General features: G+C 46.0%; 1 protein-coding gene across 1 annotated transcript in view; it reads right to left on the reverse strand.

Annotated features, from left to right (window-relative positions):
* LOC140069144 (NACHT, LRR and PYD domains-containing protein 12-like) overlaps positions 1 to 20612 on the reverse strand; it is a 140363-nt gene that overhangs the window by 85521 nt on the left and 34230 nt on the right. Inside the window, exons 3-4 of the mRNA XM_072114514.1 lie at positions 7713 to 7876; positions 6986 to 7157 (exon numbers count right to left, since the gene is read on the reverse strand). Of these exons, the coding sequence (XP_071970615.1) occupies positions 6986 to 7157; positions 7713 to 7876 (336 nt within the window). The remainder of the gene's footprint in view (positions 1 to 6985; positions 7158 to 7712; positions 7877 to 20612) is intronic.

A 20612-nucleotide genomic window follows, 5' to 3' on the forward strand; every position in this document is an offset into this window, starting at 1 on the left:
CTTACAGACAACCCCTAGTTACAGACGGACTCCAGTGCCCACTATGACCTCTGGTGACCTCTCTGGATGCTTTTCTTTAGTCCCAGACTGCAATGATCAGCTGTAAGGTGTCTGTAATGAAGCTTTATGGATAATCCTTGGTCCCATTACAGCAAAAAAATGTAGAAAATCCAATTGTCACTGGGCAAAAATAACATTTTGTCTGGAGCTACAATTATAAAATATACAGTTCTGACTTACATACAAATTCAACTTAAGTACAAACCCAAGGACCCCATCTTGTACGTAACCGGGGAACTGCCTGTATACATATGAGAATATACAGGACCGGGACCAGGTGTAAGGGTCATAAGGACTAAGCTGGGGGCAATGGCAGGAGCCACAGATTGGATCCCCTGCCGGTACCACATTCCTGCTTCTTGCTGCATTATGAGGGATCCCTGTAACTTCTCACCTGATCTCTCCATTACAGAACCAGCGGTACCAACCAGGATCCGCATCAGATCCTGTACCAAAATCCATCCATCTACAGTCCAGCCTCCACTATTACATCAAACCCAAACCAGACCCCTCTGTGTATGTACTGGTCCTGGTCTCACTACTGGACCCTGGTACAGAATCTCATGGCCCGGGTCACTATCAGGCGCTTGTGTTCTGGGCTGTAATGGACTTTGTGAGGCAGAAGGGGACATGGATTGTGGATGCGGTTACAGCAGAGACTGCTGGGGACCTATAGCTGTGACCATTGTCTTCCCATAGTCACACACTGGGTTATCCCTCAGACAATGTATCAGAGATGAGATGACGATTATGTGATGAGAGGAAAGTAACATCTACAATCTCCAGTCACAGCACAATCCCCGACAGAGAGCAAAGTGTCACCTCCACACAACTCCTGAGCTTTTTTCCAGCTGCTGAGAGGGAGGAACAACTGGCATACTATAGAGAAATACTGAGCACAGAGTTGGCCGCTGCCTATGTGCGCCATTGTCCATCCTCTGTCAGGTCTGACAGTCATCGCTCACGTACTACTGCCACGGCTGCTGTGGGGAGCTGGGGGGGTAGGAGCAGTAGCAGCTCCATCAACAGCAGCTCAAGTCTGGAGTCCTTAATGAGCAATTTCCTTCACCCGCCTAGTAAGGAGGGAAGCCGCCACCAGCACCACCACCTACCTGGACAGCACTCTACCACCCAAGGGAGAGGATCCCCTGGACTACTGGGCAGCCAAACTTGATGCATGGCGCAACTAGCGGAGTTTGCAGTAGAGAAGCTGTCCTTCCCGGATAATCTGTGTGGCATCAGAGCGAGTGTTCAGTGCGGCGGGGGCCATCGTTACCCCAAGGAGAACCCGCTTGTCCACCCGTAATGTGGAGAGATTGACCTTTGTCAAGATGAATCAGGCTTGGATCGGCCAGGATTTCAACTCACTAATGCCTAATGCATCAGATTAGATCAGCCATGACGCCTCCTCCAAACGTTTAGAAATGAGTCTGGGTTATAACTACCTGCCTCAGCCACTATTCTGATGCTGCCACCCGCCTGATGCCACACATCTGCTGCCAGTTTCTCCATCTGCCTCCCCCCATCTTTACCAGGGAATTGCCACCCACCTCCACGCTCTATCATTGTGCCACACTATGGCTTACCATGTTGCTGCCACCTCCAGAATTTGTCATTGTGCCACTTTGCGGCTACTCATGCTGCTGCCAACTGACCACTGTCTCCCTGGAACACCCTGTGATTTCCATAATGCTGCTTTCACCCTCCAACGCTCTATGATGTTGCCACTAGGTTTAGTTTCCCCTTCATTTCGTCTGTCAGAAGGAATGAACAGATTCAGGATTGATAGCCAGAAGCAGGAGTGGATACAGAACACAGAGGACATGATAATATCCCATTGACTGCTCATCTCTGTTCTGGATCCACTCCCGTTTGTTTTTGGCTTTAGCAATATTGATGGATTATTGACCCATTGAAAGAGGACACTGATGGATGAAAAGAAGGGCAAAATGATCAGTGAAATGAGCTGGCACAGACGTTACCTTGTAAGGCTGCGTTCCCGCTTCGCTTATTAGGGGAAGTTGGCCTATGTAAGTGCACATGGAAGTGAAGAGTGAAGCGATTCTAAGAGCGGCGGCTGTCATGTGCGTGTCATACTAAAACACAGCATTGTTTGAAGACCATACCACGCTCCCTATGCATATTTGAGCATGGCACAACGTTCTACAACACCCTATAGCAGCGGTGGCGAACCTATGGCACGCGTGCCAGAGAGGGCACGCAGAGCCCTCACTGCTGGCACGCGCCCCATCCCCCCAACCACTGCCAGGTGCGGACAGGCAATGTGTCAGTGCCGACTGAACACTGGTCGCTAAGCCAGCTGTTCTTTCTGTCCCTAAGGTACCTGCTCTATACCAAATTTACTGCAGGCTCCGGAGCGCTGCCGTCTTCTCACAGATTAACGCACGTTAGAAGAATTTATGCAGGCAGCAGCACGGAGCCCGTCACAGGTCAGAGGTTGTGTGGGAGGAATCACTGACGCTGGATACTCACCCAGCGTCTGCTTTATGGTTCCTTTCCACGTGCTGTCAGAACCATCTACAGATGATTTGAACTGCAGGACAGAGTTGTGGCTGTGAGAAGGTGAGCGGGTGAGCTTTCAGATCTGCTCAATCTCCTGTGTACTGTTTGGCCATCTGTGTCACTCGACCCTACAATCTGCCCTGATCTCAGTCATTCAGTGTATAAATGGCTGCTGTAAACCAAGCTCAGACAGTCCTGTGTAAAACTCTACCCGATCATACTTGATTACACAGGACTACCTCCTTATGTGTAGGAAAAAGCACCAGTCCTATGTAAGAACATAAGACTGCTGCCTCTTCCTACCATAAATGTCAGACAGTCCTGTTTAAGTAGCACTGTAAAATGTTACACAGCACTGTGCTTCAGGGAACTACAACAGTCCTTAGTAAGTGTGTGGTCACAAATACCACCAGGCTTTGGCCCAATTGCATATGTGTTTCTATGGAAATGCAAGTGATCGGTAACCAGGACATGCATTGTTTTAATGGACGACACCATGTTCTGGTTAGTGATTGCATGCGTTTCCATAGAAATGCATCTGGATCGGGCCAAAGCCTGTAGTGCTGTGTTTGTATATGCAGCGCTAGCAGTACTTGTGACCGCACTCTATGTGCATGTAGCAGCCTGCATTAATAGGACTGCTGCCTCTTCCTCAATGTCACACGTATGAAACAAATATAGGATTTTTGAAATGCAAATGAAACGCAATGGGAGTGAAGCTTCCTCTGATCGGGAATGTATCATTTTATTCATTCTAAACTAAACCGTCAGTTTTCCGGTTAAATTGCCGTACTGGCACTTTGCGATAAGTAATTAGGTTTTGGGTTGCAGTTTCGGCACTCTGTCTCTAAAAGGTTCGCCATCACTGCCCTATAGGCTCTCTGCAGCCAGGAAATACCTGGTTTTTAACGTGAATCAGGTTGAATCGAATTTCAACAAAATTCGCCCATCTCTACATACAACACAAAAAAAAAAGACAAAATCACCATAAAAACCACCCCACGTATATAGTATGTAGTATCGCCATGTCTGTAATGACAATAAATAAATGAAAATGGTTATTGAACCTATTCAATGAACGGCGTAAAAACTAAAAATAAAAACCCACCAAAAATTATGATTTTACCTACCTATATACTCGAGTATATACGGTATGTGTTCCCCCATAAAATGTAATGAATAATGATCTAAAGAACGTACCATTTATACTCGAATATAAGCCGAGTATAGGGGCTGCTGGCAATATACTGGGGCAGTGGCTGCAGGCCATATACTGGGGCAGGGGCAGTCTGGCCGTATACTGGGGCAGTGGCTGCTGGCAATATACTGGGGCAGGGGCTGCAGGCCATATACTGGGGAAGGGGCTGCAGGCTATATACTGGGGCAGGGGCTGCAGGCTATATACTGGGGCAGGGGCTGCAGGCTATATACTGGGGCAGTGGCTGTAGGCTATATACTGGGGCAGGGGCTGCAGGCTATATACTGGGGCAGGGGCTGCAGGCTATATACTGGGGCAGTGGCTGCTGGCCATATACTGGGGCAGTGGCTGCAGGCCGTATACTGGGGCAGGGGCAGTCTGGCCGTATACTGGGGCAGTGGCTGCAGGCTATATACTGGGGCAGTGGCTGCAGGCTATATACTGGGGCAGGGGCTGCAGGCTATATACTGGGGCAGTGGCTGTAGGCCATATACTGGAGCAGTGGCTGCAGGCTATATACTGGGAAAGGGGCTGTAGGCTATATACTGGGGCAGGGGCTGCAGGCTATATACTGGGGCAGTGGCTGTAGGCTATATACTGGGGCAGTGGCTGCTGGCCATATACTGGGGCAGTGGCTGCAGGCTATATACTGGGGAAGGGGTTGCAGGCTATATAACGGGGCATATACAAGGGGGCAGGCGGCTGGTTATGTACTGGGGGGCAGGGGCTGGCAGGCTATATACTGGGGGGGCAGGGGCTGGCAGGCTATATACTGGGGGGCAGGTGCTGGCAGGCTATATACTGGGGGGGCAGGGGCTGCAGGCTATATAGTGGGGGGCAGGTGCTGGCAGGTTATATACTGGGGGGCAGGTGCTGGCAGGCTATATACTGGGGGGCAGGTGCTGGCAGGCTATATACTGGGGGGCAGGGGCTGGCAGGCTATATACTGGGGGGCAGGTGCTGGCAGGCTATATACTGGGAGGCAGGTGCTGGCAGGCTATATACTGGGGGGCAGGTGCTGGCAGGCTATATACTGGGGGGCAGGTGCTGGCAGGCTATATACTGGGGGGCAGGTGCTGGCAGGCTATATACTGGGAGGCAGGTGCTGGCAGGCTATATACTGGGGGGCAGGTGCTGGCAGGCTATATACTGGGGGGCAGGTGCTGGCAGGCTATATACTGGGGGGCAGGTGCTGGCAGGCTATATACTAGGGGGTAGGTGCTGGCAGGCTATATACTGGGGGGGCAGGGGCTGCAGGCTATATACTGGGGGGCAGGTGCTGGCAGGTTATATACTGGGGGGCAGGTGCTGGCAGGCTATATACTGGGGGGGAAGTTGCTGGCAGGCTATATACTGGGGGGCAGGTGCTGGCAGGCTATATACTGGGGGGCAGGTGCTGGCAGGCTATATACTGGGGGCTTGCTGGATATATACTGGGGGCTGTGACCAATGCATTTTCCACCCTCGGCTTATACTCGAGTCAATAGGTTTTCACAGTTTTTTGTGGTAAAATTAGGGGCTACAGCTTATACTCAGGTCGGCTTATACTCGAGTATATACGTTATCTATTAAAAAAATGGTCCTGTTGTAAGATACAACATGCCCCGCAAAAAACAAGCTCGACAACCAACAACCAGCTCTATAGACCAAAAATTAAGAGTTATTCTACTTTGAAAATGGTGAAGCAAAAATGATGTTTTTTCTCCCCATATCGGCTTTTATTCTTCAATAAAAGTAAAACATAAGCAAAAATATAGAAATTTGGTATCGCTGTAATCGTACTGACCCATTGTTAAGGATATCACACTGGTCTTGGACGCCATCTTACATACTGTCAGACATTTTATAGCTCAGCATTCATTTTACATAACTTTGGGTAGTGAAAACTAAAGTTTGGGTGGGGTTCATCCCTAAGCAAAGACTTAGTGCTCGCTAGCACCACCTAGGGGAAGGTATCCAGGTGAACACCTGGGAGGTTTCCGTATTTGCATACAGCCAATGGTTCTACAATCCTTTGTGTGCTTACATCCAATAGTGTTGCATTTCCAGGGTCAAACCACCCAGTAGTATCGCCCGCTTGTGTACTTGCACGCCCCTTGCAGAGCGTGTTATGACTTTCCAGATAAGAGTTTCAGTGCCAAAGAAAATAAAGCAGTCTAGAGCTAATCTTCAGAAAGGACAGTGCGTCTTTTCTTTATTACTCCATTCCAAGCTGGAAACCAGACTCATATAATTCATGTAAGTCACCTTTACAATGAGCCCCAGATAAAAATCTATAAGACCCAGGTAATAAATATAACATGTTACTTAGGGTATACAGAACATCAAATAAAAGTCAAAAATCAATTACTGAATTTAAGTTTTTTCTAAACCCTCCCCCCACAAAAAAATGACATATCATTCCGCAAGAAATAAGCCCTTACATGGCAACATTAACCAAAAAAAATATTTTATAGCTCCCAAAAGTGCGTCCATGAACTAACTACAAACGACTAAATTCCATAGGGTAAAATTGGCAGGTGCAGGGGCTCCTCCTCTTCTGCACCTCTCTGTGCGCCCAAGTAACGTCTCCGCACTAGCATTTGTTGTAATTGCTATGAAGATCTGAAAGGGTTAACAATCTTCCTAAAAGCTGTTTCTGATGGTTTGAGGGGTGCAGATTTGGAAATGGGTCGATATATAGGGGGATTATATATATAGTATATATTTTACATTTCTCATTACAAACAATTAGGATCCCCAAAAAAGTCAAATCCGAAATCTCCTTGAAAATACAGAAAACCAATGACAAACGTAAGGGAAATGTTATGTAAAAACTAATTTGGGTCTGAAAATAAGATAATTTTTAAACTACTAACGTGAAGTACAAGATGTGATGAAAAACTAAAAAATTTCTTTGGTAAGTTACAATGTTCAAAAGTTACAACCATATGAAGCGTCAGATTACAAATAATGGGGCTGAGCCCCATTTGGGCTTTTTGTGTTCTGCAGCTACTTGTAATAAATCTTCCTCAGCAGCATAGAAGTGGGCGGGGTCTAATCTTCCCCCTGGTACTAAGTCTCCTGCACTCCCCCCCCACTTCCCATGATCCTCTCCACCTGCACATTTATACACTGCAGGACATGAGGGATCTGTATCCCTGAGGTCATGGTACATGATGAGCCCCGGATATGATGAGTGACACATGTCATACACAATGTTACCTCTGTGGCCGAGCTCCTCCAGTACAGCGTCCAGGACCGGGGAACCGTGATCCTTCCGTAATACATGAAGACTGACCCACAATGTTATCACAGCTTTTCTTCCTCTCCCGAAAATCTCCTGGAGTAAATCCCGGGCCAAGGTTTTTCTATCACGTTCTAGATCCTTGTATTTCTAGGACACAAGAAAGGTCAGACATAAGGGACAATATACAAGGAGACGGGATACACAGGGTTAGGAGACACCTGTATATAACACAGAGGAGCCTGTATATAACACCTGTATATAACACAGAGGAGCCTGTATATAACACAGAGGAGCCTTTATATAACACAGAGGACACCTGTATATAACACCTGATAACACAGGGGACACCTGTATATAACACCTGATAACACAGGAGACACCTGTATATAACACCTGATCACACAGGAGACACCTGTATATAACACCTGATAACACAGGAGACACCTGTATATAACACCTGATAACACAGAGGACACCTGTATATAACACCTGATAACACAGAGGACACCTGTATATAACACCTGATGACACAGGGGACACCTGTATATAAGACCTGATGACACAGGGGACACCTGTATATAACACCTGATGACACAGTAGACACCTGTATATAACACCTGATAACACAGGGGACACCTGTATATAACACCTGATGACACAGGGGATACCTGTATATAACACTGGCACATCATGTCCTCTCACCTCCAGATCTGGGATATTTCGGGAGCTCAGCTCATGTAGAAGTGATGGAAGACTCAGGTTCTCCATGATTTGGAGCAGATCCTCCTGGAAATACTCATACGTCATCCTCAGGACATGATGTGGATACTGACAAAGCTTTTGGTAAAATTTCTGGGTCTCAGCATCTGGAAGAGAAGAGACACAAGGATGAAATCTTCCAGGACATGTAGAGGGATGACAGCAGTGGATGGAGAATATTCCTGTCCTGGATCATTGTACAAGGTAAATCCAAGTAACAAGACACTAGAAGAAATAAAATACCCTGTTTCCCCGAAAATAAGACAGTGTCTTATATAAATTTTTGCTCCTACAGAGGCACTAGGTCTTATTTTCAGGGGATTTCTTATATATCCATGAAAAATAATTCACATTTAACGTTGAACAAAAAAATCTACTTCTCTAACCTCCTTATGACTCTCCAAACTCTGAATTTCCTGCTGTATTTCTTGTGACTCCATTTCTATTGGAATCATTGGCCCCGATCTCTCATGTTTAGTAAAAACACTTTCCATAAATGACCCTTCTTATCCTGGAAGCTGCTAGGAACACATTTGCAGCACAACAGCCGGTGATATAATTCCATGAATTCTTCCCCATGTCACAACCTTCTGCGGCATCTAAAAGATTTCCTAATACTCATGTACGGCGTGGAGGGAGCTGCTGCAATGGCGGACGCTAGGTCTTATTTTCAGGGGAGGCCTTATATTTCTAAGCCTGAACAAAATTGTACTAGGTCTTATTTTCGGGGGATGTCTTATTTTAGGGGAAACAGGGTAGTAACTGAGCGTCTGCCACCGTCCTCCCAGCGGGGCCTGACCTTCTAGGTTGGGGGCAGCTGGATTTAGTGGGTAGTTTTAGCCCGGCCTAGCGCTGACTTGGTCTCGGTCACTTGGTCCAGGTGGAACAGGCCTCGTCTATGCCGGGCAGCAGATTATAAGAAGAGGGGGGGGGGGGGAGGTTGCAGTATTATGGAGGTTTCCCCCTAGGGCACTCCTGCTATATGCGCGTGTAAGGGATCCCCAGGTAGATGGTAGAGGGGAGGCCTGTGATGTTAGTGGCAGCAAGGGATCAAATGTTGACAAGTGATGTAGAACATCAACTTACAGCTTGTTTATTCCAGAACTTCAGCACAGCAACGGTGACAGGGGGAGGTAGACGTCTTATCTGCTGAGGCCGGAGGTAGCTGGTTGGATGCAGTCTGGTAGTAAAGCTTACAGGCCACATTCAGGAAGGTAGTAGATGCTATGTGTGATAATAATATTACTCCTCCACAGTTTGTTTGTTATATATATTTTTTTATTTTTCTTTCTTTGTGTTGTTTCATTCTGCCTGTTATAAATCATTAGGCTCCATTTGTTTAAGACCAGCCAGAAGATGAGCCTGGCAGGGTGGTTATAAAACCCCAGGGAGTCTATGTGTGATCAGAGGAGCATGGTCTTCCTAAGTGGTAGAATTAACACCTTTCGGCAAGAGTAGTCTAGCTAGTGGGGGATGAAAAGAAGCCACAGACTGCATGTTTTTCCCTCCAAATTCAGACAAAGGGAATATAATAGCTGTCCATAACTGGGACATAATTCATAATTATAGGTCCCAAGTTACACAGGACAGTTATGGGATCTAGACACACTCCTGGACCGAAATCAGAACATTAGCTGCAATGGAAGGCAGCCAATAGCAGAACACCCCTGATATTAGGCTAAGACACCCCGAGTTTGGTATGGGGTTAATGGGAATAACATACCCGTTTGGTTGGAAGCCATGGCACAATTGTGCCATCTCCCAATCAAAAGTTATGGGGTTCTGATAAAAACCCAGACCCAAAAAGTAGCTCACTGATGGGAGGGGGATAGAAAAATCCCCCTCACAGTGACATCACAGCCAGGGGTGGGGGTCAAAAATCACCTGGGCTTAAATTAATGAAGCAGCCACATAGTAGTGTTCAGACTGAGTGACTCTATGACAATAGAAGGCTGGATCGATGCTTATGCCCTGTCCTCGGGCCAAAGAATTTCTTCCTATTCCACTAGCAAGAATTTTTTGTTTCTTCTTCCATAAACTGTTTGTAAGTATTGTATGTGTATTGTTTTTAATCCTTTTTTCATTTTATCTGATAATTTAATTCTTTGAGTGTACTGCATTTTTATGTAAATTAAAACTTTTTAATAAGCCTCTGCTTGTAGCCTTAAGGAATCTGAGTCTCTGAAGGGAATCACGTTACCAGAGGTCATTATTAGCATAGTCCATGTAGTAAGCGATTGCATGTTCTGTGTGAGTTTATAATTGTAATATCGTGTAAGTAGTGAGTGCATGTGCTGAGCTATCATCAAGTGCATGGTCTGTGTGGTTGAGGTGCCTACGGCCTTCTTTGCGTAAGTAATTCGTGGGTGGCGGCAGTGCGGATTCTGTGGAGTAAATTTAGCGTAAGGACGCCATTTTATGGAAGTGGGCGGAGCTTAAGGGCTAAATTCTGGGACGCCATAGAGTAGGTATCCCCGTGTGTGAACTCCGGTGAATCGGGATCGTGACACTATGGCAGCAATGTAAGGGCAGATCCTGTATAGGTGCAGTCCTGCATATGGCCAGATGGGGTTGGACAACCCTAAGTTGGTACAGCACAGGGGACACCTGTATATAATACCTGTATATAACACCTGATAACACAGGGGACACCTGTATATAACACCTGATAACACAGGGGACACCTGTATATAACACCTAATAACACAGGGGACACCTGTATATAACACCTGATAACACAGGGGACACCTGTATATAACACCTGATAACACAGGAGACACCTATATATAACACCTGATAACACAGGAGACACCTGTATATAACACCTGATAACACAGGGGACACCTGTATATAACACCTGCTAACACAGGGGACACCTGTATATAACACCTGATAACACAGGGGACACCTGTATATAACACCTGATAACACAGGGGACACCTGTATATAACACCTAATAACACAGGGGACACCTGTATATAACACCTGATAACACAGGGGACACCTGTATATAACACATGATAACAGAGGAGACACCTATATATAACACCTGATAACACAGGAGACACCTGTATATAACACCTGATAACACAGGAGACACCTGTATATAACACCTAATAACACAGGGGACACCTGTATATAACACCTGATAACACAGGGGACACCTGTATATAACACCTGATAACACAGAGGACACCTGTATATAACACCTGATAACACAGGAGACACCTGTATATAACACCTGATATCACAGGGGACACCTGTATATTACACCTGATAACACAGGGGACACCTGTATATAACACCTGATAACACAGGGGACACCTGTATATAACACCTGATAACACAGGAGACACCTGTATATAACACCTGATAACACAGGGGACACCTGTATATAACACCTGATAACACAGGAGACACCTGTATATAACACCTGATAACACAGGGGACACCTGTATATAACACCTGATAACACAGGGGACACCTGTATATAACACCTGATAACACAGGGGACACCTGTATATAACACCTGATAACACAGGAGACACCTGTATATAACACCTGATAACACAGGGGACACCTGTATATAACACCTGATAACACAGGGGACACCTGTATATAACACCTGATAACACAGGGGATACCTGTATATAACACCTGATAACACAGAGGACACCTGTATATAACACCTGATAACACAGAGGACACCTGTATATAACACCTGATAACACAGGGGATACCTGTATATAACACCTGATAACACAGAGGACACCTGTATATAACACCTGATAACACAGGAGACACCTGTATATAACACCTGATAACACAGGAGACACCTGTATATAACACCTGATAACACAGAGGACACCAGTATATAACACAAATGAGCCTGTATATATAACACCTGATAACACAGGGGATACCTGTATATAACACCTGATAACACAGAGGACACCTGTATATAACACCTGATAACACAGGAGACACCTGTATATAACACCTGATAACACAGGGGACACCTGTATATAACACCTGATAACACAGAGGACACCTGTATATAACAACTGATAACACAGGGGACACCTGTATATAACACCTGATAACACAGGGGGCACCTGTATATAACACAGGAGACACCTGTATATAACACAGGGGACACCTGTATATAACACCTAATAACACAGGGGACACCAGTATATAACACCTGATAACACAGGGGGCACCTGTATATAACAACTGATAACACAGGGGACACCTGTATATAACACCTGATAACACAGGGGACACCTGTATATAACACCTGATAACACAGGGGACACCTGTATATAACACCTGATAACACAGGGGACACCTGTATATAACACCTGATAACACAGGGGACACCTGTATATAACACAACACCTGATAACACAGAGGAACCTGTATATAACACCTGATAACACAGGGGACACCTGTACATAACACCTGATAACACAGGGGACACCTGTATATAACACCTGATAACACAGGGGGCACCTGTATATAACAACTGATAACACAGGGGACACCTGTATATAACACCTGATAACATAGGGGACACCTGTATATAACACCTGATAACACAGGAGACACCTGTATATAACACCTGATAACACAGGGGACACCTGTATATAACACCTGTATATAACACCTGATAACACAGGAGACACCTGTATATAACACCTGATAACACAGGGGACACCTGTATATAACACCTGATAACACAGGGGACACCTGTATATAACACCTGATAACACAGGGGACACCTGTATATAACACCTGATAACACAGGGGACACCTGTATATAACACCTGATAACACAGGGGACACCTGTATATAACACATGATAACACAGGAGACACCTGTATATAACACCTGTATATAACACCTGCATATAACACCTGTATATAACACCTGATAACACAGGAGACACCTGCATATAACACCTGATAACACAGGAGACACCTGTATATAACACCTGATAACACAGGGGGACACCTGTATATAACACCTGATAACACAGGGGACACATATAACACAGGGGACACCTGTATATAACACCTGATAACACAGGAGAAACCTGTATATAACACCTGATAACACAGGGGACACCTGTATATAACACCTGATAACACAGGGGACACCTGTATATAACACCTGATAACACAGTGGGCACCTGTATATAACACAGGAGACACCTGTATATAACACAGGGGACACCTGCATATAACACCTGATAACACAGGGGGACACCTGTATATAACACCTGATAACACAGGGGACACCTGTATATAACACCTGATAACACAGGGGACACCTGTATATAACACCTGATAACACAGGGGACACCTGTATATAACACCTGATAACACAGGGGACACCTGTATATAACACCTGATAACACAGGGGACACCTGTATATAACACCTGATAACACAGTGGACACCTGTATATAACACCTGATAACACAGGGGACACCTGTATATAACACCTGATAACACAGTGGACACCTGTATATAACACCTGATAACACAGGGGACACCTGTATATAACACCTGATAACAAAGGGGACACCTGTATATAACACTTGATAACACAGTGGACATGTGTATATAACACCTGATAACACAGGGGACACCTGTTTATAACACCTGATAACACAGAGGACACCTGTATATAACACCTGATAACACAGGGGACACCTGTATATAACACCTGATAACACAGGAGACACCTGTATATAACACCTGATAACACAGGGGGCACCTGTATATTACACCTGATAACACAGGGGACACCTGTATATAACACCTGATAACACAGTGCACACCTGTATATAACACCTGATAACACAGGGGACACCTGTATATAACACCTGATAACAAAGGGGACACCTGTATATAACACTTGATAACACAGTGGACATGTGTATATAACACCTGATAACACAGGGGACACCTGTTTATAACACCTGATAACACAGAGGACACCTGTATATAACACCTGATAACACAGGGGACACCTGTATATTACACCTGATAACACAGGGGACACCTGTATATAACACCTGATAACACAGTGCACACCTGTATATAACACCTGATAACACAGGGGACACCTGTATATAACACCTGATAACACAGGGGCACCTGTATATAACACTTGATAACACAGTGGACACCTGTATATAACACCTGATAACACAGGGGACACCTGTATATAACACCTGATAACACAGGGGGCACCTGTATATAACACCTGATAACACAGAGGACACCTGTATATAACACCTGATAACACAGGGGACACCTGTATATAACACCTGTATATAACACCTGATAACACAGGAGACACCTGCATATAACACCTGATAACACAGGAGACACCTGTATATAACACCTGATAACACAGGGGGACACCTGTATATAACACCTGATAACACAGGGGACACCTGTATATAACACCTGATAACACAGGAGACACCTGTATATAACACCTGATAACACAGCGGACACCTGTATATAACACCTGATAACACAGGGGACACCTGTATATAACACCTGATAACACAGGGGGCACCTGTATATAACACAGGAGACACCTGTATATAACACAGGGAACACCTGTATATAACACCTGATAACACAGCGGACACCTGTATATAACACCTGATAACACAGGGGACACCTGTATATAACACATGACAGCACAGGGGACACCTGTATATAACACCTGATAACACAGCAGACACCTATATATAACACCTGATAACACAGGAGACAACTGTATATAACACCTGATAACACAGGGGACACCTGTATATAACACCTGATAACACAGGAGACACCTGTATATAACACCTGATAACACAGGAGACACCTGTATATAACACAGGGGACACCTGTATATAACACCTGATAACACAGAGGACACCTGTATATAACACCTGATAACACAGGGGACACCTGTATATAACACCTGATAACACAGGGGACACCTGTATATAACACCTGATAACACAGGGGACACCTGTATATAACACCTGATAACACAGGGGACACCTGTATATAACACCTGATAACACAGAGGACACCTGTATATAACACCTGATAACACAAGAGACACCTGTATATAACACAGGGGACACCTGTATATAACACCTGATAACACAGAGGACACCTGTATATAACACCTGATAACACAGGGGACACCTGTATATAACACCTGATAACACAGGGGACACCTGTATATAACACCTGATAACACAGGGGACACCTGTATTTAACACCTGATAACACAGGGGACACCTGTATATAACACCTGATAACACAGGGGACACCTGTATATAACACAACACCTGATAACACAGAGGAGCCTGTATATAACACCTGATAACACAGGGGACACCTGTACATAACACCTGATAACACAGGGGGACACCTGTATATAACACCTGATAACACAGGGGACACCTGTATATAACACCTGATAACACAGGAGACACCTGTATATAACACCTGATAACACAGCGGACACCTGTATATAACACCTGATAACACAGGGGACACCTGTATATAACACCTGATAACACAGGGGGCACCTGTATATAACATAGGAGACACCTGTATATAACACAGGGGACACCTGTATATAACACCTGATAACACAGCGGACACCTGTATATAACACAGGGGACACCTGTATATAACACCTGATAACACAGCGGACACCTGTATATAACAACTGATAACACAGGGGACACCTGTATATAACACATGACAACACAGGGGACACCTGTATATAACACCTGATAACACAGCAGACACCTATATATAACACCTGATAACACAGGAGACACCTGTATATAACACCTGATAACACAGGGGACACCTGTATATAACACCTGATAACACAGGGGACACCTGTATATAACACCTGATAACACAGAGGACACCTGTATATAACACCTGATAACACAGGAGACACCTGTATATAACACCTGATAACACAGGAGACACCTGTATATAACACAGGGGACACCTGTATATAACACCTGATAACACAGAGGACACCTGTATATAACACCTGATAACACAGGGGACACCTGTATATAACACCTGATAACACAGGGGACACCTGTATGTAACACCTGATAACACAGGGGACACCTGTATATAACACCTGATAACACAGGGGACACCTGTATATAACACCTGATAACACAGAGGACACCTGTATATAACACCTGATAACACAAGAGACACCTGTATATAACACAGGGGACACCTGTATATAACACCTGATAACACAGAGGACACCTGTATATAACACCTGATAACACAGGGGACACCTGTATATAACACCTGATAACACAGGGGACACCTGTATATAACACCTGATAACACAGGGGACACCTGTATATAACACCTGATAACACAGGGGACACCTGTATATAACACCTGATAACACAGGGGACACCTGTATATAACACAACACCTGATAACACAGAGGAGCCTGTATATAACACCTGATAACACAGGGGACACCTGTACATAACACCTGATAACACAGGGGACACCTGTATATAACACCTGATAACACAGGGGACACCTGTATATAATACCTGATAACACAAGGAACACCAGTATATAACACCTGATAACACAGGGGACACCTGTATATAACACCTGATAACACAGGGGACACCTGTATATAACACCTGATAACACAGGAGACACCTGTATATAACACCTGATAACACAGGGGGCACCTGTATATTACACCTGATAACACAGGGGACACCTGCATATAACACCTGATAACACAGGAGACACCTGTATATAACACCTGATAACACAGGGGACACCTGTATATAACACCTGATAACACAGGGGACACCTGTATATAACACCTGATAACACAGGGGACACCTGTATATAACACCTGATAACACAGGGGACACCTGTATATAATACCTGATAACACAGGAGACACCTGTATATAACACAGGGGACACCTGTATATAACACCTGATAACACAGAGGACACCTGGGACGTATTCGCAACCACTCCTCTGCCATGCATCGGCGAGGGTGTTGCATACCCCCGGGGCAATTGAAAGAGCCGCCCTCGCCTCGACTACAGACTGATTGGGGCGCAGAGGTAGATAGGGGCACTTCTGTGAAGTGCAGGCTACATGATCTGTAGGGACAAACCGCCCATGGTCCTGGAGACAGGCACCTGGGTTGGTGTCGGACTAAGACAAGGACATGTAAATGAAAAGTATGACAGTTGGTCGCTAACGCCATTAAACCAAACTGTACAGTAGGAAAGGTGTGGTGTCATGTACTGTAATCCACTCCTTGCACCAGGGCCTGTATATTTGTTATATAAACACTTCTTCCCTAGCGACAAATATATAGTGTATATGTGCATTACATTGGCATATGTGACACAATGAGACATTATACAAATGTATAAGTACCTGCCGACTGACATTCTTACCCTTGTATGAATGGCATCCAGGTGCTAACTCTGTAACACCCCCAGTCCCCTAAGGACCCGCAGTTTACGGACTACCCCCACTTACAAACTTCGGTTTGAGGCATAAGATAGCGGTCAGGATTTACATATTGGACGGTCCGACACAGCCACACTACAATCTGAAAAGCCTATAAAAGGTTAGTGCAAACTACTGACATAAATTGACAGTGTGCAAACATTTTGTAAACTCACATTGGCTTAGGAGCCCAATGGGTACACATCTTATAACATAACGTTGCAAATGTTACAGGAGGTAGGCTACTCAGCGTAGCAGGATAAAATGTCTCTTTACCTGAAAAGGAAAAGGCATAAAAGTGCATGCAGAATGTCCATACCTAAAAGGAAGGCATTAAGTGCAATATAAAAATAAGTCAATAAAGTAGCAACTTTTCCTTGGAGTTGGCAAAAGTCTCACAGAAGGTCTTTAATAGCAAAGTCCATCTTCTGGGTACAGCCCTTGATGTGGGGAAAAGTGCAATAAAAGAAGCAAAGGGTCTCCTCTTTGTGTAGAGGGACAGAGTCCTTTGTAGGAATCTCTGTTGTGGCAGAGGAAGGGGTGCTATCATAGCACATGACAGTGGGCAGTTCAAGGAAAGTCTCTTGACTGAGATAAATAAGGGTGAGAGTCCCAGGAAAGTCTCTGGCTCCATAAGGTTAGCGGGTGCTCAGCCCAAATGGGAGTAGCAGAAATAAATATACATATGTACAATAAGCACAATACCTGGTAAGGCTTTTAGCCCATCAGGGGTTACTCCGTATCTTCTTCGGTGGTAAGTACTTCGGTGTCAGAAAAGCGTACCTGCCTCCTCCTTCTGTGTGACACCAGTTGGTACTCCTGCAGGTACGCAGGAGCTTTACCTTTTGTCTCCCTTTGAGACCTCCGAAGTTCCGGCTGGGGGAAGATAACAACCTCCTCATCGTCCTTCTCTGAGTCAGGCGCTGGAGTCGGAGTCTCAGCTGCCTCTGATGCCTCAGGGGCTGCAGACTCTGGAGCCGGATCATCCTCCACAGGTAGCAGTATTGGAGACTGCGGTGGGGATGATGGTCTCTCCGGGGTACCTCTTACTGGATTGGAAACAACAAAACAGAGTGTGAGGCACAGTCAATTGGTTCTAAGAAACTGGGGGTAGGTGAAAACAAGGAGGTCTGTAAGTTGGGGGTCTAGGTGAGAGGTGTGGACATAGGGGCAAAAGGATGAAGACATCTCTTCAGCCGGTTCCTATGTACCCGGAGTAGTGGACGGTCTCCTCTTGAAACCTCGTAGACTTCAGGGGAGAGACTGTCCCTAACTAGGTATGGCTCACGCTCCCAACGCCCATCTAGCTTACTGGTGGGATGGTTGTTGCGCAGCCACACTCGATCTCCTGGGGCAAGAGGCATTACGATCGAAGTCTCTTCTTTGTTTCTCTCGGGCCTCTTCCAACCGCAGATCCACAACTTCTCTGGCATCCGCCAAGCACCTCTGGTGTTCGTGAACCCAGTCAGTCTGGGGGAGTAAAGACTAGGAATCAGGGGACTCCATGTCCCAGGTCATATCAGCAGGGAGATGGCCGTGTCTCCCGAACATCAGATAATACGGGGTGTATCCTGTGGAGCAATGAGTGGTATTGTTGTACAGGTACACTAATTCGGGCAACAGTTTTGGCCAGTCAGCCCTTTTTGCAGGGGTCAGAGTCCTCAGCATGTTGATTAGAGTCTGATTCATCTTTTCGCAAAGCCCGTTGCCTTGGGGATGATAGGCTGTGGTCCTCAGCTTTTTGCAGCCATATAGAGTGCACAGCTCTTGGAAGACTTGGGACTCAAATGCTGTTCCTTGGTCCGTAAGGATCTGGTCCGGACAGCCATAGGGGAGGATGAAGCTCTTCCACAGGGCCGCTGCGGTGGTCCTTGCAGATAGCTCTCTGACAGGTACTGCAACCACAAACTTGGTATAGTGGTCAATGATCGTGAGAGCATAACTGTGACCGGATCTGCTGGGCTCCAACTTCACATGATCCAATGCCAGGATCTCTAAGGGCCGTTGGCTCACAATGGGATGTAGAGGGGCCCTTTGATTGTGTCGCTCTCCTCGAGCGATGGCGCAGGCTGGGCATTCCCGACACCAGGCTTCGATGTCGGGCTTCATGTTGACCCAGTAGAAGCGCCTTCGGAGGGTGGCTTCAGTCTTCTGAGCGCCAAAGTGTCCGGACTGGTCATGGTACATATCCAGTACTATCTTGGCGTCCCTCCTGGGAATCACAATCTGGTACAGCTGGTCATAAGTGATAGGGTCCAGAGTTCTTCTCTTTAGCAGACCCTGATGCATGTTCAGAGTCTTTCTCTGGCGCCACAATTGAGACAGTTCTCCATCAGCTCTTCTGTGGCGGATTCTTTCAGGCACTCGCCCACTAGAGAGATAGTCCATTACTTCTCCTATGGCGTGGCTATCAGCCTGAAGACTTATCCAGAGGTCCTTTTCCGCAGGAGGCTCTGACTCTTCTTGGGGAGTAGCTGGCGCTGCCTCTGACGGTAAGGAGTAAACTCTCTGGGCATCTTGACGCACAAACTGGGCATAGAACGCTGGCATCTCGACATCTTCCCACTGAGCATCCGTGGAGGGTCCCTCCCACTGGTCAGGGAGACGGGACAGAGCGTCGGCATTGTCATTGGTCTTACCAGCCCGGTACTTGATGGTAAAGTTGAAGTTGGCAAGTCTGGAGGCCCACCGTTGCTCCAGTGCTCCAAGACGAGCGGTGTTCAGATGCGCCAAGGGATTATTGTCTGTGAAGACAGTGAAGAAGGATGTAGCCAGGTAGTCCTTGAACTTTTCGGTCACAGCCCAGACTAACGCCAGAAACTCCAACTTGAAGGAACTGTAGTTCTGGTCATTTTGCTCCGGTTCTCGGAGGGAACGGCTGGCGTAGGCTATGACCCTTTCAGTTCCGTTTTGGAGCTGGGATAGTACAGCCCCTAGGCCTTGCTTGCTGGCATCAGTGTATAGGGTGAAAGGCAGACTGTAGTCTGGATATCCCAACAACGGAGGCTCAGTCAACCGTTGCTTGAGCATCTGGAAGGCAGCTTCTCGTTCGGCTGTCCACTCAATGGATACTCGGGAACGTTGGCTCTCTTTAGAAGTTCTTGCAGGGGAGCCGCCAGCTGGGCAAACTTTGGGATGAAACACCTGTAATAACTGGCAAATCCCAGGAAGCTTTTGATGTCCCGTATGGTTGATGGGGTAGGCCAGTCGTGGACAGCTGCAATCTTCTATGGATCTGGCTCAATTCCATGAGCGCTCACCACATGT

Source organism: Engystomops pustulosus, chromosome 7 (genome assembly GCF_040894005.1).
Source record: "Engystomops pustulosus chromosome 7, aEngPut4.maternal, whole genome shotgun sequence".
Lineage (NCBI taxonomy): Eukaryota > Metazoa > Chordata > Amphibia > Anura > Leptodactylidae > Engystomops > Engystomops pustulosus.